This window comes from Thamnophis sirtalis, unplaced genomic scaffold (assembly GCF_051295495.1).
Source record: "Thamnophis sirtalis isolate CommonGarterSnake01/CBP01778 unplaced genomic scaffold, rThaSir2_p1.2 scaffold_2, whole genome shotgun sequence".
NCBI classification, from domain to species: domain Eukaryota; kingdom Metazoa; phylum Chordata; class Lepidosauria; order Squamata; family Natricidae; genus Thamnophis; species Thamnophis sirtalis.
Genome location: NW_028261382.1, coordinates 172,467,196 through 172,491,590, shown reverse-complemented (window position 1 = coordinate 172,491,590; position 24,395 = coordinate 172,467,196). Strand labels below are relative to the sequence as shown.

Sequence of the window (24,395 nt, the reverse complement as noted above, 5' to 3'; positions counted from 1 at the left end):
CTGCCACATACCTCCCAATGGCCGGTAAGATCCCACAGATTGGGCCTCCTTCAGATGCCGTCAGCCAGACAATGTCGGCTGGCTGCTCCCCGGAGGAGAGCCTTCTCTGTGGCTGCCCCGACCCTTTGGAACGAGCTACCCCCAGAAATCCGGACCTCACCCACTCTCGTGGCCTTCAGAAAAGCTGTCAAGACCTGGCTTTTCTGGCAGGCCTGGGGCTGTTGACCTCATTGTTGAGGTCCAGCCCCCGACTGAAATGAATGTATCTGTGTTGTTTTTTAACTTGTCTATTTTATTTTTATTTTGTTTTATTTTCTTTCCCCTTCTGTAAGCCGCCCGGAGTCCTTCGGGATTGGGCGGCCTATAAATAAAATTAAACTTGAAACTTGAACTTGAAACTTTTGGCTTAATTTACTTAAGCTTTGCCCAGATTCTTTAAGAAGTTGCCATGCACATTCCCAAACACAGTTTGAGCCATTCCATTCATACTTGACACATTTTTCCTCCCATAGCTGCCCCTAAAAAAATAGGAAGGACCCCCTGCTCCCGACAATCTGCCCACCCACACCAAGATGGCAAATGTGTTCTGCCCGATTGAGAAGCGCACGCGGTACTAACAATGCAAGTAGAACCACTTGGAACATGAGACAGACGCTGAAAAAGGCGATTGCACCTCTTTTCCTGTGCTTTTATTGATTTGTTGTAATAATGAAGATTCGACAAGGGAGAGAAAGCAATGGAAACAATAGTTTGCGACAACAGTGGAAGTAGAACCAGCTCAGAAATTAAGGGTGGCGGATGACATGAGGGTGGTTGAATCATCCAAAAGCACCTTTTAGATCTTCAGTTGCTCAGTCCCACTGCGGAGAGCTCAGAGCTTGGCTTGGTCACAACGCAGCCACAGGGCAACTAGCAATTCAGGGCTCCGAGGAGATGCCCACATTAGGGTTCCAGGAGGGAACCCCCACAGAGCAGAAGACATGCAGGCAAGAGATGTTGAAGGAGGTTTATCCAGGAAGGAAGGAGGGGGAGAGACCGGGAGAGGAAGAGGGCCATTCTTTCCCAGCACAGGCAGGGCGTGCATTCTCCTTCTTAGCGGTACCTGGACACCAGGACCTTGGCGACTCGGCAGAGGAACTTGTCAAGGGACAAAAGGACATCGGCTTTGAGGGGCCCACCGTTGTGAGCCGCGATGGTTACCTCCAGGCAGTGGCCCAGCAGCTGCAGACAGGAGGAGGAGGAGGCCCGTTAAGAGAGGCAGAGCATAGCCCGCCCCGAGCCGTCGGAGGAGAGATGCCTACAAGCAGTGGTCTCCAACCTTGGCAACTTTAAGACCTGTGGACTTCAACTCCCAGAGCTCCTCAGCCAGCAAAGCTAGGAGCCAAGGTGGCGCAGTGGTTAAATGCAGCACTGCAGGCTGACTGCTAGATCAGCAGTTCAGTGGTTCAAATCTCACCGGCTCAGGGTTGACTCAGCCTTCCATCCTTTTGAGGTGGGTAAAATGAGGACCCGGATTGTTGTTGGGGGCAATATGCTGACTCTGTAAACCGCTTAGAGAGGGCTGAAAGCCCTGTGAAGCGGTATATAAGTCTACTGTTATTGCTATTATTGCCACAAGTCTTAAAGTTGCCAAGGTTGGAGACCACTGCAGGCTACAAGGATCCCACCCACCCACCCACCCGGGCCACCCAAGGGAAGCAGGCGGGAGGGAGGCGTGCGGTCCCGTCGGGAGAAGGGGACTGGCTCACCTTAAAGTTGAGGGGATCCACGCGGAGTTTCTGGGCGTGCAAGTCGCTGAGCTTGGAGAGGGCTCCGGCCACGTCGTCCAGGTTGTTGACGGCTTCGGTGATGGCGTCGATGACTTTCTTGCCGTGCGTCTTGAGGTCGCTGGAGCCGGGGCTCAGGTCGAAGTGGTGGAAGTAGGTCTTGGTGGCTGGGTGAGCGGCGAAGAGCCTGCAGAAGAGAAGGGGGGGAGGAAGGGAGAATGAAGGAAGGGAAGCCCCGACGGGAGGCACCAGCAGCAGCAGCATCGCCCAAGCGAGCTTCGTTCAAAGGGAGAATGAAGGAAGGGAAGCCCCGACGGGAGGCACCAGCAGCAGCAGCATCGCCCAAGCGAGCTTCGTTCAAAGGGAGAATGAAGGAAGGGAAGCCCCGACGGGAGGCACCAGCAGCAGCAGCGCCCAAGCGAGCTTCGTTCGCGCAAACCGCGAGCGGGCAGGAGGGGAAGGACGGCGGGGTTGCGTGGCTTACCTAGTAAGGGCTTCCGATCCGTAGAGTTCGGCATTCTTGCCCACGGGGCCCCAGCAGGCGCGCACCCTAGCCTTGTCTTCCTCGGTGAGCACCATGTTGGCAGGTTGGTGCCCTCGACGGCCGCGCTGCCCTTTTATCAAGCCAAGCCGAGCACGCCTTCCCCCGCCCGCCCAAGACGCCACACCCCTCCTCAAAGGGTGGGGAGGGGGGGGAGTAAAGGCGCTGGCCAGCTTTCTCCAGAGGGGAGAGCACAGCCTTGGACTTCTTCCCCCCCCCCCCTCCTTCTCCTTAGCCATCATCCCGGCCGTCGGGTCCGCTGTCTGGAAATGGTGCGGTTTTTTTCCCCCAGCGGGGAAGCCCCCCTGAAGTCTCCCCCCCCCCAACCCCCAGGGTCAGAAGAGATCAAGGAGACCCTGATGGGGAGTTGGTGGAAGAGGGGGGTTTGGGGAAATTAGGGGGTGGGGGAGGAAGGAGGAGGGAAGGTTTGACGGAGCTTTAGTCTCTCTCCAAGAGAGGGACGGTTGAAGTCAGTTCAGATCATAAAGGCAAATCCAGTTTGGGGAGGGGGGCATGGACGAAAGTCTACTTTGGAGACAAATTATCCTATCCCCCCCCCCCCCCACTTCCATCTCCAAGTATTCTACAACCAGCCATTGCAGAGATGGAATTATGGACACATTGTCCATTGAGTACCTATTGATGGAGGGAAGGGGGAAATCCCCTCCACAGACCCTTAGTCTCTCTCCAAGAGAGGGACAGTTGAAGTCAGTTCAGATCATAAAGGAAAATCCAGTTTGGGGAGGGGGGGGCATGGACGAAAGTCTACTTTGGAGACAGATCATCCTATCCCCCCACCTCCATCTTCAAGTATTCTAAAACCAGCCATTGCAGAGATGGAATTATGGACGCATTGTCCATTGAGTACCTATTGATGGAGGGAGGGGGGAAATCCCCTCCACAGACCCTTAGTTGAAGTCAGTTCAGATCATAAAGGCAAATCCAGGTTTTTTTTGGGGGGTGGGGTATGGACAAGTCTACTTTGGAGACAAATTATCCTATTCCACCCCCCTACCTCCATCTCCAAGTATTCTACAACCAGCCATTGCAGAGATAGAATTATGGACACATTGTCCATTGAGTACCTATTGATGGAGATTTTTTGGGGGGGGAATCCCCCCCCTGGAGCTATTTTTTTTTCAAAGTAGGGAATTCCCTGCTCACCCCCTCCCTCAACTGGGGGGGGGGGTTTGCTCATTGTGGGCGATGAAGATGCCCCATTTGAGCAGCCGCCAAGAGATGGAAGTCTACTTTGGAGACAAATTATCCTATTCCCCCCCCTACCTCCATCTCCAAGTATTCTACAACCAGCCATTGCAGAGATGGAATTATGGGCACATTGTCCATTGAGTACCTATTGATGGATATTGGGGGGGGGGAATCCCCTCCTGGAGCTATTTTTTTTCAAAGTAGGGAATTCCCTGCTCACCCCCTCCCTCAACTGAGGGGTTTTTTTTGCTCATTGTGGGCGATGAAGATGCCCCATTCGAGCAGCCGCCAAGAGATGGGGAGAGGCCCCTCCTCTTATCTTGACAAAGCAGCTGCAGGGACCGAGCTGCCCCTAGGCAGTGGCTCTGGGTGGGGCAGCTGAGCCTCAGATAAGCAGCCTTGAAGCCTCTTTCTAAATGCAAAGCCCAGAATGAATGGATGGCCACTGGCTGGATTTCCCTACAGCAGGGACACCAGCATCGTTGCCTCTTATACTGGATAAGTCACCACAAATAGACGTACATTTCACTGAATATAATGCCCCTATTCAGTAAGTTACAAGCAACATAATAATTGAGCACTAAACCCAAACAGTTACATTATGGTCCAGCATTCTGCATGAATGAAGCCATGATGAGTGTTTGTGTGTGTGTGTTTGGGGGGGGGGGGGAGACATCGAAAGAAGTTTCTTTATCATTAGGTAAGTGATGTCCCTCAATGGGAAAGTCGGGTTCTTTCCTTGGAAGGGGCTACCTTATCCGATGGGGTTAACCTAGGAGGGAAACAAATGCTCATTTGTGGTGGAAACAGAAACTTGAACTATCAGATCTGGATTGCTGAGATGCTGACAACTCAACTACCGAAACCCTATTTCATTGTTGCCATCTAAGTGCCATTTGGATTTTTGCAGCCCAGGTATGGTGTCCCTATTTTTGATTTGATTTGATTTATTGCATTTCTATGCCACCCTATTCCCAGAGGGACTCAGGGTGGCTCAAAAACCAAAGTAAAGGGGGGGGGGGATACAAACAGGAGGAAAACAACGGACAAACAACTACAACAATTAAAAAAACAACACTCCACAACCACACAATTCGAGCGGGGGCGGGGAACTCGTCAGCCCCAGGCCTGTGGGAACAAGCAGGTTTTAAGGGCTTTGCGGAAAGCCTGAAGGGTGGTGAGGGTCCGAATCTCCACGGGGAGCTCGTTCCAAAGGGCCAGAGCAGCCACAGAGAAGGCCCTCCTCTGGGTGGTAGCCAATCGGCATTGGCCAGTAGATGGAATTCGGAGGAGGCCTAATCTGTGGGAGCTAATAAGTCTGTTGGAGGTAATTGGCAGCAGGCGGTCTCTCAAGTTGCCAGGTCCAAAGCGGACATGCCCCATTACTTCCAAATATAATAATTTGCCTTGAATTTGTAGCGGGCTTCCATGATTAGCATGGTTTGGAAACTTTACACTACAGAGCTCCCAGGGCCCAGCTTAGAAGGACTAAAGGAGAATTGCTTCTCTTTGCCTCCTACTCTGTAGGAGGATAGGAAATGAAGTGTGCAGCTGTTTTCTTTTTGCCATTCTTGCTTGTATAAACTTCAAATGGCCCACACATCTTACCCTCTTTGGGTTGAGTCCTTTAGAACCTAGGCGTTTTTTTCCGCATCCAATTTTGGTCACCACGATATACAGATGTTGAGACTCTAGAAAGAGTGCAGAGAAGAATAACAAAATGATTAGGGGACTGGAGGATAAAACATACAAAGAATTGTTGCAGGAATTGGGTATGTCTAGGCTTGTTGTCATATAACTCCTTGTGTAGGTGTGGGTCACCCATGGCCTAGTGCATAACAGGGCATGCGCAGCCACGCTGAACCACATAGGAAAAAACAAACTCCTAAAGAACATAACATCCTGATAGTTCGTAACATAACATCCTGATAGTTCACTCTAGATGTGCCTTACCAATGACGCCCAGGATTTGACCATAAATAGACAGAACTTCCCTGAGCAGTAGATTAGCAATTGTAGTTTGACAGGCTGTCTTAAATCACATGTTGATTGCTCCTCCTGCCTTTGTCCTATCTCAATAAAAGGGGCTCCCAGACCCCCAGTCTGGGTCGCCTCATCCCGAGAAAGCTCGTGTCCGTGTCTTTTCTCAACCTTGGCCTCATGAGCGAACCACGGGTACATCACATAGGCTAATGAAAGAAAGACTAGGGATGATGTGATAGCAGTGTTCCAATATATGAAGGGCTGCCACAAAGAAGAGGGAGTCAACCTATTCTCAGGCAGGACAAGAACAATGGATGGGAATTAATCAAGGAGAAAACCAACCTAGAGCTAAGGGAGAAATGTCTTGACAGTTAGAACAATTAACCAACTTATCTCCAGAAGTTTTATGTGCTCTTAACACTGGAAGTTTTAAAGAAAAGATTCACAGTCATTTGTTCAAAATGGTATAGGGTTTTCTGCTTGAGCAGGGGATTGCACTAGAAGATCTCGAAAGTCCATTTCAATTTCAATTTTAATGGATTTGTATGCCGCCCAATCCCGAAGGACTCCAGGCGGCTTACATAAAAACAGTTTTAAAAATATTAAAAGAATTTAAAAATACAAGACAAAGCAAATTAAAAAAGACACAACATGCACTCGATCTTAATGGGGTTGAAGCTCAAACAAGATCAGCAGCCCCAGGCCTGCTGGAACAGCCAGGTCTTAACCGACTTTCGGAAGGCCGAGAGAGTGGGGAGGGTCCGGATCTCAGGGGGTAGATCGTCCCATAGAGCCGGGGCAGCTACAGAGAAGGCTCTCCCCCGAGGAGCCGCCAGACAACATTGTGTAGTGGACAGCACCCGGAGAAGGCCCACCCTTTGCGATCTTATTGGGCGCTGGGAGGTATGTTGCAAGAGGCGGTCACAGAGATATCCAGGTCCTAGGCCATGTAGGGCTTTAAAGGTGATAACCAGCACCTTGAAGCGTGTTCGGAGACCGATAGGGAGCCAGTGCAGCTCGCGGAGGATAGGTGTAACATGGGTGTATCTAGGTACACCCAGTATCGCTCGCGCGGCTGCATTCTGGACCAAGTGTCTCCGAACACTTTTCAAGGGCAGCCCCATGTAGAGTCCCTTCCAATACTATTATTTTTGTCAACTCTGAATGTCAACATCATCCTCTTTTTACCAAATGTATTTCATTGCCTTACCTGATCTGGAGGGAAAGACTCCGGCTAGTCAGTGTTTGCAAACTATCTACAAGATCTGTTCATCATATAATGGATCGTTCATAATGCCCAGATTTCCGGCTACACTAATAATATTAGTGTAAACTAAGGTATTATTTTTCTGGAAGCTGAAGTTTAAAGCAAATCCTGCATTGTTATGTCCATCTGGGTACTTGAGAGACCGCCTACTGCCAATTACCTCCACTCGACCAATTAGATCCCATAGATTAGGCCTCCTCCAAGTTCCATCAGCCGGTCAATGTCGACTGGCAACCACGCGGAGGAGAGCCTTCTCGGTGGCAGCTCCGACCCTATGGAACGATCTCCCCGTGGAGATTCGTACCCTCACCACCCTCCAGACCTTCCGCACAGCCCTTAAAACCTGGCTGTCCCATCAGGCCTGGGGCTAAAGACCTTAACCCCACCCGAATTGTATGAATGTTGTGCTTTTAACAATGTATTGTCTTATGTGTTTAACTTGGTTTGTCCTCCCTCCCTTTGAACTGTGAGCCACCCTGAGTCCCCCCAGGAAAAAGGGTGGCATACAAATAAAATACCTATACCTATACCTATTTCAAGAGGAAGAATAATAGGTGACAAACTTGAAATTTGAACCAAAACTGCTCTTTCTTGATAAGCTTTTTTTAAAAAAAGGAAAATATAGAGAGTGGATTTGAAGTTAGTTTGTAGAGGTTATACAAAGGTTATGTACAGACATGCGCAGCAAACTGCCATGATCTCAGTAACTGGTTACCTCAACATCTATGACCTCACCTAGTAGAACCAGTCAGTACCAGGAAGTATTGTGTTATGTGAAGCCTTTACTCTGGCTGGAGTGGTCTTATAGATTGACAAGGAGAATAAGCCAATAAGATGCTGTTGCTATCTATGTTCTTTGCTTGTTAAAACTGTATAACCCTGGGAGGTAAATATGGGTTTGCAGTCTATCTCACCGGCAGCAATTACATGTAGAAGAACGTAGCTTCTTGTTACAGAAGTCAGGTGTTGCAACACCTGTGACAGAGATAAGGAAGCTGGTTGGTGAGATAGGGAAACATTGTCTTTGGTATCCCGAACAAGGGACGCTTCGTTTACGTGACTGGGGAAAAAAAATAGGCAAACTTTACATCTTGAACCCAGGGCTCTAGTACAGATATTACAGCTATGGTTTCGGTGCCGTCATGCAGTGGAAAATTTGGCTCTAAAGTTTTGGCAGGACAACAATTGACCACAAAACCTTTGGCTGATTATGATCAGATCAAAATTATTCCCCCCCAAATCATCTTTAATTGGATTTTCAGCTCCTCGTGGAGAGGTTCATTCTTCTGCTTCTCTTTTCTAGATCTCAACATTTTGGGTGGGACGGTTAGAGGAACAATTAGCAAAAGAGGGAGGGATATAGAAGATATGTTTTCTGCCTGTTTACCTAATTTGATTTCACAAGATATTGAAGTAATTGGCTTAAAGGATGGTTTTTCCTCTATCCCTCTATCCTTTCCCTGATCAGGAAGAGTTTGTTTTAACAGTGCCTGTTTCTGGCAAACCTCAATAAGCCTTCTTTAATATCAGGCAGAAGTCTACTGAGCCGTACCCTGATTTTATTAACAAACTGCAGGATGGTTTAAGACGACAGATAGACAATTCTGAGGCTCAGATGGAGTTGTTGATGAAACTAGCAAAGGAAAATGCTACTTCCAAATGCCGCAGGGCAATTCTTGGTCTTGGGAACAATCCTGATTTGGCAGATATGATTAAAGCGTGTCAAGATAGAGGAACAGCCTCTTGTCAAACTAATTTATTGGCGGCTGCTTTATCGCAAGGCAGCAAGCCTCAAGGAAAGTTTTACAGCTGTGGTACACCTGGTCACTTTAAAAGGGAATGTCGAAATCCAGGGTGGGGGTATGTTTGTAGCCTCCTGCAGCCAGTGGTGGGTTTCAAAAATTGTTCGAACCTACTCTGTGGGTGTGGCCTCCTTTGTGGGAGTGGCTTGCCGCCCATGTGACCGGATGGGAGTGGCTTGCCGCCCATGCGACCGGATATGAAGATGCCGACGACACTTGTCAGAACCACCTTAAATTACCTCACACACAGCACTGGCGTGCATAAGAATATGATGTAAACTTGTTTTTTAAAAGGCATCTTTGGTTTGCGTTAAAACAACTTCAACACACGCAATGTTCTGATTGCACCACAAACACAGCTGTCATCCTTACCTTTCACAGAGGCACTGAGTTTTATAAATAGGAGCATGATAGTGTAGAATAATCACATCCAAGGACCAGTGGTGGGTTTCAAAAAATTTTGGAACCTCTTCTGTAGGTGTGGCCTGCTTTCCGGGTCCACTGGTGGAACCTCTTCTAACCGGTTCGGTAGATTTGACGAACCGGTTCTACCGAATAGGTGCGAACTGGTAGGAACCCACCTCTGGAGTGTACACAGTTTGGGGTGGGGTCTGTGTGTCCCACCCCAAACTGTGGGGTGGGAAAAACCTACGTTGGTGTTGGAAGTTGGAATCCTGGATTAAATTTTTCTTTCTGATAAAGTTTAACATTTATAACACCGTTTGAAGCACCCTGCTTCAGTCCCATCGAAATGAATGGACAAAAGTACTCTTTACTGGATTATTCTCTGGGGATACCTAGGATTTCCTTTTCATTTGCTGACCATATCCAAAAATAAAATAATAATAAAAAAAGAATCCTATTTGCTTCTAAAGCGCCATTTTTTCCCCTCCAATCAGCCTATCTGATATTTCTCAGTTTGCTTTCTAATAGGCACCACCTGTGTCAAAGCTGTCTAGAAAAATATAGATTTCTCCCGTGCTTTTCTAGCTTTGCAGTTGCTCTAGGAAATCCCTTACGATGAGAGTCAAACAGTGGGATGTGGTTGCTGTGCCGGCTTCCTGCTCCTTCGTATTCTTGATGTTAACAATTGTCTGTAGGCCTAACGACAGTAATGCAAATATTTTCATGAAGCTCCTGAACTCTGGAGGATTTGAAGGTTCCTGACATTTACAGAAAGGCAGGCCAAATCGTATTTCCTTACTACAGTTATATTTTAAAAAAACAAAACACCACTCCAGTACAGTAATGAACATTTTACATTGCACATTTCTGATATCTTTTCTGGGCAGCTGAATGTCAAGTGACCTAAGATAGAACTTGGACTATAAATTAATTCTCCACCAGTGTCTTTACTTAAATGCTTCCATCTAGCTCTGGATTGCAAAAAAAAATCTAAATACCCATGAAATGGTGAAGGCGGAGATACTGAAAATCAAAACATGCATTGGAAAATTATGAAACAATGAAAGGGTAAAATGATGATATGGTGACAACTGTAGAAATGACATAATTTATGAGGTAATTTTTCTTCAGCAGAATCTCCTCTGCAAATCCCTCGTCCCCCTTCTTAATATCCCTTCAGATAATCTGCAGGCTATTGTTGCCCAAGAAAACCCTGGGATTATTTTGAGATGGGGGCCACGTTTCGCCTACAGGTCTCCTGCATGAGCAGGGGGTCGAACTAGGTAAATTCCAAAGTCCCTTCCAACTCTGTTACTTCTTAGATAGAGATTATGTCTACCAAACAAACAAAAAGGAAAAGAAAAAGGAACATTGCTCATCAGGAACGGGATTAAAGTGATTTGTTCACCTTTATCCCGCAGGCGGGAGTTGGTGAATTCAGCCAGTTGCGATTTAGCCCATTAAACCATAGTTAGTTATGATGTATTTGACATGCTTCCATGGCGTAACATCTTATTTGACTTATAAACTATGGGTTAGGTTTATTGCGCTTGAGTGAAACCAGTCAATTGTGGCTTTTATTTAGTTAAGCAAATAGGTCTAGACTTGGCTGATGAGAGCCATTCCTTCTTGGGCTTCCAGGCAGTAAGAAAGATACTTCCAGCCCCCACCTGCTTATCAATGACTTAGTTGTCCCACCCAGAGCCACTGCCCAGGAGTAGCTGTGTTCCAGGCTGCTGCTGTGAGCAGATAAGAGAAGGAGCCTCTCCCCCATTTTTTTGGGCAGTAGCATCAGTGGGGCACCTTTCCCATGGAGCAAAGCCCCTAACAAGCCTACCCCTTGTACTTTGAGAGAACCTCAGAATGTGATTCAAAATTATTAAGGCTTAGGCTTGGTGTTAAGTCTAGACACAACCCCAGATCTGCCTACTCCATCTTGGAGAAGGGAGGGAAGGCAGAGGAGGGCAGATCCCATCCTGAAGCAGAAAATGCTGAAGACGGTCCATATTCAAAGTTGCTTCAATCTAAAATTATTAGAATACAACATTTAAAATTAAGCATAAAATATAGCTATTCCTCTGATCAGGACATTTTTTGTTCGCATATTTTTATTTCCATTTTCATACAATCACATGTATACTATACATAGCCAGTATCATATAGTATTAAATAATGATTACATCAGTTCCTCTTGTCCTCAACGCCCCAAAAAGATTAACACCCCTTATTAGCTCTTCTACTCTCCATACACCTCTTTCTTCTACCTCTCTCTTACTTCCTATCTTCCCTCCATCTTCCTTTCCTACTCCACTTCCCCTTCCTTCCTCCTTCCCTTCTCTCTACATTCCACTTCTCCTTATCCTCATCCTCCTCATCTTCCCCCCCTTACCCTCTCTCCTATCCCTCTCTTCCCACCTTTCTTCTCCCTTCTGCTTCCCAGTCTTCCTCTCATTAGTGTATTTCCGCTTCCATACTATTCTACTTCCCCTTCCTTTCTCCTTCGACTCTCTCCCCTTACCACTCCTCTTTATACACCTCATCTTCCCCCTTCGCCCTCTCTCCTATCCCTCTCTTCCTATCTTCTTCTCTCCTCTACTTCCGACTCTTCTACATCCTGTCTTCCCTCCATCATTTTCTACTCTACTTCCCCTTCCTTTCTCCTTCTCCTCTCTCTACATTCCACTCCTCCTTATCCTCATCCTCCTCATCTTCCCCCCTTACCCTCTCTCCTATCCCTCTCTTCCCACCTTTCTTCTCCCTTTTGCTTCCCAGTCTTCCTCTCATTAGTGTATTTCCGCTTCCATACTATTCTACTTCCCCTTCCTTTCTCCTTCGACTCTCTCCCCTTACCACTCCTCCTTATACACCTCAGATGAGGTGATCAGGACATTTTTGCCCACCAAAAGAAACAATAATGAAAGAAGATTGTTCTCTGCACAGGAAAATCACATTTCAGTCAATCCATAGATCAATTAACCTTTGTCACGTAAGGTATTGCTTCGCACAATTAACTTCAGGGCCACGCCCAAATCACGCACTCACAAGCTCCCTAGATTTTCCTGAATGTGGGTGGGCTGCACCTCCGGGTAAATTATACTCTTGACCCATCCCAGCATGGAACACTTGGTTATTTTTGCTCAGAATGCATTGAAGTAAAAAACAGAGGCTTTCTGGTCAAGCGATATCTTTGGCTACCCAAATCACCTGCTCATTTTTATTTTATTTATTTATATTCTGCCTTCATTATTTAGGCCAGTGTTTCTCAACCTTGGCAACTTGAAGATGTCTGGACTTCAACTCTCAGAATTCCCCAGCCGCTCGCGCGGCTGCATTCTGGACAAGCTGAAGTCTCCGAACGCTCTTCAAGGGCTGCCCCATGTAGAGCGAGGTCATTGCAGTGCTTGGATTATGTAAATATTATAATGATGATTCCTGATATTGACCAAGCTAACTCTGAAATTAAAGTCAGAGCCTTGGCTGAAGCAGTGGCTGCTTGGAAGCCATACAATTTGTAAGAAAAGAAGATAAGCAGTGCCCCCCCGCTGGAGTGGTGCCTATCTAGTCCAGAAGTCTGTCTCACAGTAGGCAACCATCTGCATAGGGAAGCCTACTAGATGTCATGCTCTGTTTTGCTGCTTGCTTTTCGGCTGCCATTGAAACGGGGAGGGGGGAGGCATGGTAATTGGGTGAGGGAGGTTTTCTGTGCCGGAGTGACTGTAAGCAATAGCAATAGTTAGGCTTATATACCGCTTCATAGGGCTTTCAGCCCTCTCTAAGCGGTTTACAGAGTCAGCATATTGCCCCCAACAACAATCTGGGTCCTCATTTTACCCACCTCGGAAGGATGGAAGGCTGAGTCAACCTTGAGCCTGGTGGGATTTGAACAGCCAAACTGCTGAACTGCAGTGCTGCATTTTAACCACTGCGCCACCTCGGCTCACAAGAAGGGAGTTGTGCTCACCATCTACTGCGCATGTGGCAGGGAGAGGAGTTTCCCGCCAAGGCCAACTGTCCGGCATACCAACCTGATGATGATTTTTGAAGAATGTCTCCCACATGACACCTGTAGAGTGTTTGGATTGGACTATGGGATGGGGTTACCAAGGGGAGGGGAATGGGCCACACATTGATATCTATGATTACGCGCGCTTTTGCCACAGATCCTGCTTTGCCTAGCTACTATCTACTCATGACCATTAAAAGTACTCTTAATTCTGCAAAATGGAACTTGAGTGGTTTCTTTCTTGGTTACTGAGCGAAGCAGCCCTGACATTAAGTCTTACAGCAGATGGCCTTCAGAAGGAATTTTTGATGCCAGCCAAAGTGATAGCTAGCTATAGCTATAGCATGGTAGCAGATAGTGAATGTGTTTGTTGCTTAATTTTTGAGGTCCTTTTTATAAGGCTATCAAATTTGAATCACCCCTCCTAGATAAAAGTTTAGAGACTTCTATAACCTATCATTTTTCTACCATCTAGTATTCCCAATTTTTTGCAACCCAGAATTTCCCCACTCTAACTTATGTTTAGGCTACACAGCTGTGAAATCCTACCCTTAGCTCCTGTAGTTAGAATGGACTGTCTTAAGTTAAGAAGGAGTTTCTCCGGAATCAAAATGGGAAAAGTAATTATGAAAAAAAAATCAGCCTTAAAAGGAAAATAACATTTCAGAGTAGTATGGTCACAATTCTCTATTCCTATTTACCCATATTTGCTGCTCCAGTTTGGCTTCCTTGCCAGTTAGCAAGCACAGGTTCTTAAAACATTTTTAAAAAATTAGTTTTGATGCTTGGCATTTTTCCATAATGTTTTATGCTATATATTCAACTGTACTCTCTATACTGGGACTTGCTAATTACTCGGGGAGGGGGGATTGAAGGGTTCTTAAAACGAGGGGTGCGTGGAATTCTTAAAGCATGTTGAGAAAACTTTTCAAATTGCAAATGTCCAGATACTTCTGCAGTAATGATCCAAGAGATAGTACGGCCAATTATCTGACTAAAAAATTGACTGCTTCCTATGCAAAAACAGAAGTGTCAACATGTCTTCAGCTTTGAATCCCTGAACTATATAATGTAACCAAGTGAATCCAGTCCATCATTGTTATCAATTATGATTCTGAGTGTCATGCAAACCCCCAAATAGGGTTGAGTAAATTATGGCTTAGTATATTAACATCACAGATGATATATGCCGTGATGGCCAAAATATTGTCAACAAGAAATATTTTTGTATGTGTGTGTGTGTGTGTGTGTGTGTGTGTGTGTGTATGTATGTATGTATAGTATGTATGTCTGTATGTATGTATATACGTAGTATACATTACACACATACTATACATACATGCATACATACATACTATAACGGAGTATATGATAACGGAGGACAGCCTGTGGCTTGGTGGTTAATACATCTGCCTAGTATGTAATACAGCCCAGGTTCGAATCCCAGTAAGGGTATGGCTGGCTGATGAGAGCTAAAAATATGGCTGGCTGATGAGAGCTGAAATAGATCTATACTAGTCTCCCTTTATTTATTTATCAGCACAATTGCAACACAGTATGTATGTATGTATGTATATACATAGTATACATTGTATGTATTACATACATATTATGTATACTATGTATATACAGACATACATACTATACATACATACACACACACACACACACTCATTAAAATATTTCTTGTTGACAATATTTTGGCCATGAAGCAGTTAGCTTCGTCCCATAATTGGGGCATACCAGTGGTTGTGACACTAAATATATAGTATACATTGTATGTATGTATGTATGTATGTATGTATGTATGTATGTATGTATGTATGTATAATTTATATTTTATCACCCATAAAATATATTTATTTCACATTGCACTTATATCCAAAACAGTGTAATTCTAAATTCGGTTGAGTATTCAAAAATTAAAGCACTCAAAAGTTTCGTTAAAACATTTTTTCCGTTTTTCCGGTTTCTTTTTTTATTTGATTGAAGTGTCATTATAAACAATAATCGAATAACAGGCATCTACATTCTTTGCAATCCGAATTACGTCGGACTGGAAAGCCTCCGATGACCACGAGATGGCAAGAAATAACTCTTGAGTGCAGTGCAATCTTGGCCAGTTTAAGACCTGTGGACTTCAACTCCCAGAGTTCCTCAGCCAGCTTTGCTGGCTGAGGAACTCTGGGAGTTGAAGTCCACAGGTCTTAAAAGTAGCCAAGGTTGGAGACCACGGCTTTAAGTGCATTTCGCGCTCCTTCCGATATTTGCAATCCACATTTGTGGGGGGGGAGCTCCCTAATTATTTTAAGTAATCCAGGGTGAAGCGCCCCTTTCCAAGCTCTCGCCAAAAAAAAAAAACCAATGCATTTTGTCATCCGCAAATCCAACCAAAGCATCCGCTACGGCCCAAGCCGCGGTTCGGGGAAATTCGCGTTCGCAAACGACTGCGCATGAGCCTCCGGAGGAACCGTAGTCGCAGCTTGTGACGCTTCGAGCCCGGAACGCGTGTTGGTTCCGACCTCGTGGGTCGGAATCGTTCCGGGCGGAACCGGTCCCGAGTCCGGTGAGTAGAATGAGCTTTAAGCGCTGGATTAAAAAAATATTTGGCAAGTTGCCTCCTTTGGCAGCAACGAGCCTTGATTTTAGAGAATGGCCGCACGGGCTTTCTACACTGTTGTCAATGGCTGTGATTTGTTTGCACTGCAAAGTTATTTTAAGGTCGCTATTAGGGTTTTTCCATTCACTGGGAATGAATGAATGAATGAACTGCTCTGTAGTTTAATTTATTTTTTTAAAAAGATTTTTTTTTGCTATTTTTCCCTTTTACAACACCTTACAGTCATTACATCAACACTGTTTATGTCATCATACCTGTACATGTATATAATATTTAGCTTCTATATTCACACACCTTTATACACAGTCATATATATATGTATATGTGTATATATGTATATGTGTGTGTGTGTGTGTGTGTATGTATGTATGTGTGTGTGTATATATATATGTGTGTGTGTGTGTGTGTGTGTATATACATATATATATGTATAAATATATATATATATATATATATATATATATATATATATATATATATATATATATATATATATATATATATATATATATATATATATATATATATATATATATATATATATATATATATATTTATTTATTTATTTAAAGTCACAACCTCTGGTATGCCCAAATATGGGAGGAAGGTCACACTTCCATTCTCTGTCCTTCCGCTCGTCACAAGAGACCATCCAGACAGAAACCCAATATTTTTTACTGTTGTCTTTTTGTTACATTTGTTATATTTGTGCTGATAAGGAGTCGAGCTCTGTAGCTCAATGGTTAACACATCTGCCTAAGAGGCAATAGAGCATAGGTTCGATTCCCAGCAAGGGTATGGCTAGCTGATGAGAGCTAAATAGCTTGAAATAGATCTATACTAGTCTCCCTTTATTTATTTATCAGCACAAATACCACACATATATGTATATATGTATATATATAGTTTATATAGATGATAGATAGATAGATAGATAGATAGATAGATAGATAGATAGATAGATAGATAGATAGATGATAGATATAGTTTTATATATATTGTTTTTTTGGCTTAATTAATTTTATTCCTGTTTTGCAGCCATTTGTACCAATGGTTCCAAATTTCATAATATTCCGACATGTCTTTTATCTTTTAATTTCAGTGTTAATTTGTCCATCTCTGCACAATCCAAAGTTTTGTTTTTAATCACTAATTCGTCCGAGATTGGGATTGGAACCTGTAAGGGTATGGCTAGCTGATGAGAGCTAAATAGCTTGAAATAGATCTATACTAGTCTCCCTTTATTTATTTATCAGCACAAATACAACACAAATGTAACAAAGGCAACAGTAAAAATATTGGGTTTCTGTTTGGATGGTCTCTTATGACGAGCCGATGGACAGAGAATGGAAGCAGTGAACTTCCTCCCATATTTGGGCATACCAGGGGTTGTGACTTTATACTGTGTATAAAGTGTGTAAATATTGAAGCGAAATACTATATACATGTACAGGTATGACATAACGATGTTGATGTAATGACTGTAAGGTGTTGTAGAAGGGAAAAAATAAAAAAAAAATCTGCAAAAAAAATAATAAGAAACATTGATCTATTCTTACTGCTAACTACTATCATCCAGATTTTTGTAGCCCAGGTTTGATAGTCCTACCTATGCCTGAGGGATAGTTTTTTTAGGCAAAACATGTCACAACAGCAATGGCCTATAAATCACTAGTACAGAGAACCTCAACTTCCAAATACCGTATGTGGGTTAACACTATTCCACACATATGCTGTGAAATGCATTTTATTGGAATCCAGGTGTAAACGATTACGAATGGCATGTAGTTTTATGACATAGGCCTCCACTGTACACTGCTGGGGATATTAAGCATTGGCTTGTATTAAAAGGAATGACAAAACTGCCTTTGGGACATAATGCCAATTCTCTGAAGGCCTGCGCTAAGTATTGGGAGCAGCGACAGAAACTGAACTTGGTTGAAACCGGTACAAGCCGCCGATCAGCTTGAACAATGAATGAAGTATGAAGAGGTTTGGAAAGGAAATGGATTATCGTAGGCCAGAGGAAAAGAAATGATGGCAGTTTATGTTGCTTTTCCTGCAGGTTTACTTAAGAGTAATTCTTACGCTTGCTTTAGTATGATTTCAATATATGCCAGCATCGAGGCAGAAACACTTATTCTTCCTGAAGAAAAGATGAAGGAAGAATTAGTATTTCCAAAGCTGGAATAAAGTTGGTGGACTGTAAAGGGGAAATGTGATCATCTCTATGCCTCTTGCTTGGCAATGGATGATTACAGAGGTGGGTTCCTACCAGTTATCACCTATTCGGTAGAACCGGTTCGTCAAATCTTTTAGAAGAGGTTCTACCAGTGGACCCGGAAAGCAGGCCACACCTACAGAAGAGGTTCCAAACTTTTTTGAAACCCACCACTGGTCCTTGGATATGATTATTCTACACTATCATGCTCATATTTATAAAACTCAGTGCCTCTGTGAAAGGTAAGGATGACTACTGCGTTTGTGGTGCAATCAGAACATTGCGTGTGTTGAAGTTGTTTTAACGCAAACCAAAGATGCCTCTTAAAAAACAAGTTGACATCATATTCTTGCGCATGCCAGTGCTGTGTGGGAGGTGATTTAAGGTGGTTCTGACAAGTGTCGTCGGCATCTTCATATCCGGTCACATGGGTGGCAAGCCACTCCCATCCGGTCACATGGGCGGCAAGCCACTCCCACAAAGGAGGCCACACCCACAGAGTAAGTTCGAACAATTTTTGAAACCCACCACTGGATGATTATTGCTGCTATTATCTCACCCAAATTCAATGGATTCATATCCGGCCCACCAATCTCTGCTATGCTTTCTTTGGGAATGGCTTCCAGAATCAGAGGTTCCTGACCCCAAAGGCTGATAGTAAGGGAGGGGGGAAATTTCATGTTGAGATTTTTTCCTCCTTGAAGACAAAAGTTTAAACGTAGTCCAGGTGAGTGATTTGATTGCCTGAAAAGCATGCCTAAATCTCGCCTCTATAAAACCCACTTTAGTACAAATTAAATGTATTAAATGTTTTATATTAAACTCTGTGCATAATAAGAACAGCTTATATAGTGAGTGACATTCTACTGGTTATCCACAGATATTGTGTTGTAGTTACACATAACTCAGAACGTGCAGGATTAGTAACTGCTACGTAAGGCATCACTTGCAACCCTGTGTAATCAGGTATACCATATACATTATAATGTACAATGTGCTTCTTTTTACAGCATCCATATATAAAAAATACTTTATAAAAGACTGGGAGTACAGCACAGACGGGTATCAGAGATCCTGTAACAACAGTAATGAATTACAGAGAAGAAATTATGAGTTTCATAGTCCCAGGACAATTTGATGATGCTGACGCTTCAGACAGGTAATTCAGAAATGCTTTTCAGGTGATACTGGGCAACTGAGCTTTTTTAGATAAACCTTGCTCACTTTCTATTTGTTATCCTTGCCCTTTATTATCAGAAACTGGTCCCAGGTTTTTTTTGTGCACGTTTAAGAAAACAATTCCTTGATTTGCCATGTTTGCAAAGTGTTATTACAGTGGTTTTAGATTAAAAAAACAATGCTATGGTTGAAACATTAATGATATAATAATAAAAAATGGTTTGCACTTGTCATCTCGGGGTTCATGCCATTTGCCCCCCTCTCTCTCATCCTTTATGTGAAAAAGTTAATGATTGCTCTGCTCTTCGTTAAAGATGTTCTGTTTTTCATAACCAATCAGAGATAATGCGTACACAAATAAAATCCCCCAAATCAATGTTTCTCAAACTTAGCCCCTGTTAACAGATGTTGACATCAAGTCCAAAATTCCCAGCCTGCAATTTTCAGGAGTTGAAATCCACACCTTGATAGATGGATACTATAACATACAAATAATATCTTGTTCCAAATCTTGAAACGACTATCTCCAGCAGTTTCTTACAAATCAATTGTGTACAACTTAAAGTCTAGGTTGGCACATAATTCCTGAAAGTCTTAGATATTTATAAAAGTTGCCACTAAACGTGGGTGGCTGTTCTGACCCCCCTCGTCCTACGCCAAAGCACATTGCCCGGTCAACGGTACCCGAAGGAGGCCCAATATGTGAGATCTTATAGGTCGTTGGGAGGTATGTGACAGGAGGCGGTCCCGTAGTTATCCAGGTCCCAAGTTCCAACTGGGATTGTAGAAAGTATCCTGGGAGAGTTAGCATCTTCTGGTAAATGGATATTTTATGACTAGCTATTCTCACTTATAGCACTGTGTCCAATGTATGCTGTCTACATTGTTTTGAAACCACTATGGAATCAGCCTATGAAGAGTTTACTAAATATTCTTTTTAAAAAAAAAAATAGCGAACCCACACAGGTTGTTCCGCTATCTCAGGAGGAGAAGGTGGTGGTTAAAATGCAACAATCCCAACTAAATGAGGAAGCCGACGTGGATGAATCTGATGAGATCTCTGAGGATGAGGAAGATGAGTGGGATTGGGATGATGATATGGGAAAGCTGAAAAAATGGAATCCAGTGGCTGGAGGAAGAAATCTACAGGTGTGTAATAAGTGGATTTTTATCTGTTACTTTCAGATGTGTTTGCCCTGGTTCCTATATACCAGGGCTGTTCTGACCCACCCACCCCCTCCGACTTGCAAATCACCCAGACACAGGCTTGGCTGTTTGCCACTCTTTAATTACGGAGTTATCGACTCCTTTGGCTGAAGGCCCAGATAAGACTCACATGTAAGAATAGTTGGCAGCAGCCCAAAATCCAACAGGCACGGATACAAGACAGAGTATTCCAATACTGTTTCAAACGGTTGTGTCCTGCAAATGTCCCCTCCCAACTTCTCCACTTATATACTCTCTTGGGAGGGGCCAAGCCACAACCACCTGGGCTTAATTATCGTCTCTGAGTCTGCATCTGCAGCTGCTGCTTCTGTTTCTCCGCCGTTCTTTGTCTTGCGTTAGGAACAAACTGCCTTGAATCCTCCCCACTGTTCCATGCCTTGGGCACGTCCTGGTGGCCAACCAGCCTCTCTGGTCCCTGCTCTGAGTCTGAACCCTGCCCAGGGTCCTCCACATCTTCCCTGGCAGACTCATATAGTTCCTTGCTATCCGAGTCCATCAACAGCTCAACCGGATCCTGCTGGGCCACAACACAGGGCTATCAAACTTGTAGTCTGGATGTGTCACATGCTGGCCACACCCAGTTTAGCGAAGGGGGAAAAAGTCCTGACACTGTCGTGCCAATGCGAGTTTGACGTCCCTGCTAATTACATCCCATCGAATTATATGACTGTGGGTATAACAAATTGTAGTATAACATGACTATAAAACCAGGCCACTATACTGATTTACCATAATGTGTGGATTTAGTCTTTATGTGACAATGTGTTCGGCTGTAAGCTACACTTCTGAGCATTTTAATTTGAACCTTTAAAATTATTTTATAGAAAAGTAGTCACAGTGCATTGGGAAATTCAGTAGTCTGAAGCAGTGGTGGGATTCAAATAATTTAACAACCAGTTTTCTCTGCCCTAATGACCAGCTGGGTAGGCGTGGCTCAGTGGTCATGTGACTGGGTGGGTGTGGTCAACTCAACATCACTCACGTTGATGGGCGCTTCGCCTTAGCTGTTACAATGTAATAAGGGTTAACCGGAGAGGCAGTTTCTGTAAGCAGGGCAATAAAGATTAGGCTAGAAACAACACCAGAATGTTTCCTTCCTGCCTTCCTTACAGGATTAGCCCTGTAAAGTGGGGAAAAAAACAAAAGGAGATTTCTTCCAACAACCGGTTCTCCGAACTGCTTAGAAAGTTAACAACCAGTTCTCCCGAATAGGTGCGAACCGGCTGAATCCCACCACTGGTCTAAAGGCTTAAGTATTCCATTTTGTTTTGAATAACAAAAAATGTCACAGCATCTTGTAGAGACTAGCTGATAGTTCATCACTGAACTCAGTACAAGACTCCCACTGTTTTTAGCCTTCTAAAAGTCAAGTTACATGTCTTACTATACTTCCTGCATTTGATGAAATGTGTTTCTTACGCTAGCTGGTATATCGTTTTTGCACCTAATACTACCTAAGGTTAATTACTGTCTTAATGTGCGATGGTAAGCCATATCTTAGTGCTGCTTGCATAAATGACAGGCATGCAAAGTATGAGGCTTAAGCATTTCCTTTTCTTTCCCATTCACACAACCCAGAGGAAGAGTAAACCACAATTCTGTGTCATTTTGGCTAATCCAGCTTGTTATGCGCAAACCAAATTGTAGTTTAAAATAAACTCTAGGCAGCTAAAGAATCTAGGATTTTTTGCTGGTTTAGTGTATGCGCCTGTATTTTACTTTAAACCCCAGTTCTTTGATGTGCATGCATTGCTAAGCCACCAACTAATTAAAATGGAATTCTCATCTACTTTTTTTCTGGCCACACAAGGATTAAAAAAAAAAGGAAAGGGGGGTCATCTGTTAAAATCTTTGGGTACTTTTTCACTGGGTGCATTCTGTTATGCCGTGGCTCAACATTGAACTCCAACTCTCTTTAGCCTTCTGAAAGTCAAGTTACACTGATTTATTTATTTATTTATTATATTTGTATGCTGCCCTTTTCCCCCGAAGGGGACTCAGGGCGGCTCACAATTCAAATCAGGGAAGGGGGTACAGACAAAAAATAAAACAAAACATAATAATGCATAATTTAAAAACACACAACAGTCATACCATTCGAGACGGGGGCAACAGCTCTTTAGCCCCAGGCCTGTCGGAACAGACAGGTTTTAAGGGCTTTGCGGAAGGCCTGGAGGGTGGTGAGGGTTCGAATCTCCACGGGGAGCTCGTTCCAGAGGGTCGGAGCAGCCACAGAGAAGGCTCTCCTCCGGGTAGTCGCCAGCCGACACTGGCCGGCGGATGGAATTCGGAGGAGGCCTAGTCTGTGGGATCTAATTGGTCTAGTGGAGGTGATTGGCAGCAGGCGGTCTCTCAAGTACCCATGTCTTACTATACTTCCTGCATTTGATGAAATGTGTTTCTTAGGCTAGCTGGTAGTTTGGAAATTTGGAAGTTTATTGACATTTGTATGCCGCCCATTCCCTAGGGACTCTGGGCGGCTTACAGACAAACAAGGGAATATATAAAAATTAAAATAGAAATACAATTATTTAAAATTCCACAACATACATACTACTTAAAATGGGGCTGGATGCTAATCAACAGCTCCAGGCCTGCCGGAACAGCCAAGTCTTAGTGGCTTTACGGAAGGCCGGAAGAGTAGTGAGGGTCCGGATCTCAACGGGGAGATCATTCCATAGGGCCGGGGCAGCAACAGAGAAGGCCCTCCCCCGGGGCGGTCGCCAGCCGACATTGACCGGCAGATGGAATCCAGAGGAGGCCTAATCTGTGTGATCTTGTTGGTCTCTGGGAGGTAAATGGCAGGAGGCGGTCTCTCAGGTAACCAGATCCTAAACCATGTAGGGCTTTAAAAGTAACAACTAGCACCTTGAAGCGTGTCTGTAGACCAATGGGGAGCCAGTGCAGCTCGTGGAGGATAGGTGTAACATGGGTGTATCTAGGTACACCCATTATCGCTCACGCGGCTGCATTCTGGACCAACTACAGTCTTCGAGCACTCTTCAGGGGCAGCCCCATGTAGAGCGCGTTACAGTAATCCAGTCTTGGTATATATGCTTTTGCTCCTGTGGCCTTAATCGTGGCTGATGAATTTGGAATGGGCCACAGGATTCTGCATTCCCTCTTTCTCTAGTGAGACTCACCCTTCAAAGCTGTTCATAGATAAGGTTGTAACAGCACTTGACTATACCTGTTAACTAGTGTTTGCAGGCCTGGGGAATTTGCACATAATGGGGATAGCACTGGGGACATAATCATAGCAATAGCAATAGCAATAGCAGTTAGACTTATATACCGCTTCATAGGGCTTTCAGCCCTCTCTAAGCGGTTTACAGAGTCAGCTTATTGCCCCCACAGTCTGGGTCCTCATTTCACCCACCTCGGAAGGATGGAAGGCTGAGTCAACCTTGAGCCGGTGAGATTTGAACCGCTGAACTGCAGATAACAGTCAGCTGAAGTGGCCTGCAGTACTGCACCCTAACCACTGCGCCACCTTGGCAATAGCTTTTTAAAAAATCATTTCTCAGATTCAGAATCTGTGAAACTCTGCCCTTTAGAATGGTTTTTAAATGGAATTTTACTTATATATATGTGTTTTTTTTTCAGGCAAACAAACAGAACCCCAGCAGCAATGCAGCCAAAATGTCTACCCCTACAAATAAAGCATTAAGAAAGTTTGAGAATAAAATCAATCTAGGTAAGTGGACCATTTAGAATCCCAGGGTTCCCGAGGAGCTGAATCAGGTGATAGTTTTTAAAAAGATGAAATTCAATGGATTAATGTGTTAATCTGTCCTGGAAAACTATTAAAAGGGCCTCTGGGAGATGCACAAAAACCTCTGATTTTATTTATTTCTGTGATGGAATAACGTTTTGGCTCATCAAAAATAGACTTATAGTCCCCTGTTCCACATTTCATGTCATATTTTACTAACAACTATAGCAGGATTATAAGATTGTGAAATGGTGAAGGTGATCCTACACCGGTGCCTTTCAAGGTAGGCCAATCTACATGCGTCTCAGCTTCTCTTTTTTCTATTAGCCATATCTTTCCCTAAAGAGGAAGAAGGGATAGGAAAACGCTACGGTTTGCAAGTTGTAGCTGAAAAACAAATCACACCTGGATTTCCTGGTTTCCACCACAATTACCAACCTGTCCTCACTTGTCATCT

At 44.1% G+C, this 24,395-nt stretch overlaps 2 protein-coding genes across 3 annotated transcripts in view; one reads left to right on the top strand and one right to left on the bottom strand.

Moving 5' to 3' along the window:
- Window positions 1–674: 674 nt before the first annotated feature.
- On the bottom strand, window positions 675–2,387 carry LOC148049276 (hemoglobin subunit alpha-A). Its single transcript, XM_087707497.1, has 3 exons — window positions 2,251–2,387; window positions 1,749–1,953; window positions 675–1,221 (listed from the first exon to the last, which is right to left on the bottom strand). The coding sequence occupies exons 1-3, from the start codon at window positions 2,343–2,345 to the stop codon at window positions 1,093–1,095; spliced, it is 429 nt and encodes a 142-aa protein (XP_087563623.1). The 5' UTR covers window positions 2,346–2,387; the 3' UTR covers window positions 675–1,092.
- Window positions 2,388–15,450: 13,063 nt separating this feature from the next.
- The window catches only part of RIOK1 (RIO kinase 1), a 33,492-nt gene continuing 24,547 nt past the window's right edge, over window positions 15,451–24,395 (top strand). For both annotated transcript variants that reach the window (XM_087707496.1, XM_087707495.1), the window contains exons 1-4: window positions 15,451–15,542; window positions 18,828–18,976; window positions 19,950–20,145; window positions 23,830–23,920. In XM_087707496.1, coding sequence (XP_087563622.1) covers window positions 18,906–18,976; window positions 19,950–20,145; window positions 23,830–23,920 — 358 coding nt within the window. In that variant the 5' untranslated portion in view covers window positions 15,451–15,542; window positions 18,828–18,905. The remainder of the gene's footprint in view (window positions 15,543–18,827; window positions 18,977–19,949; window positions 20,146–23,829; window positions 23,921–24,395) is intronic.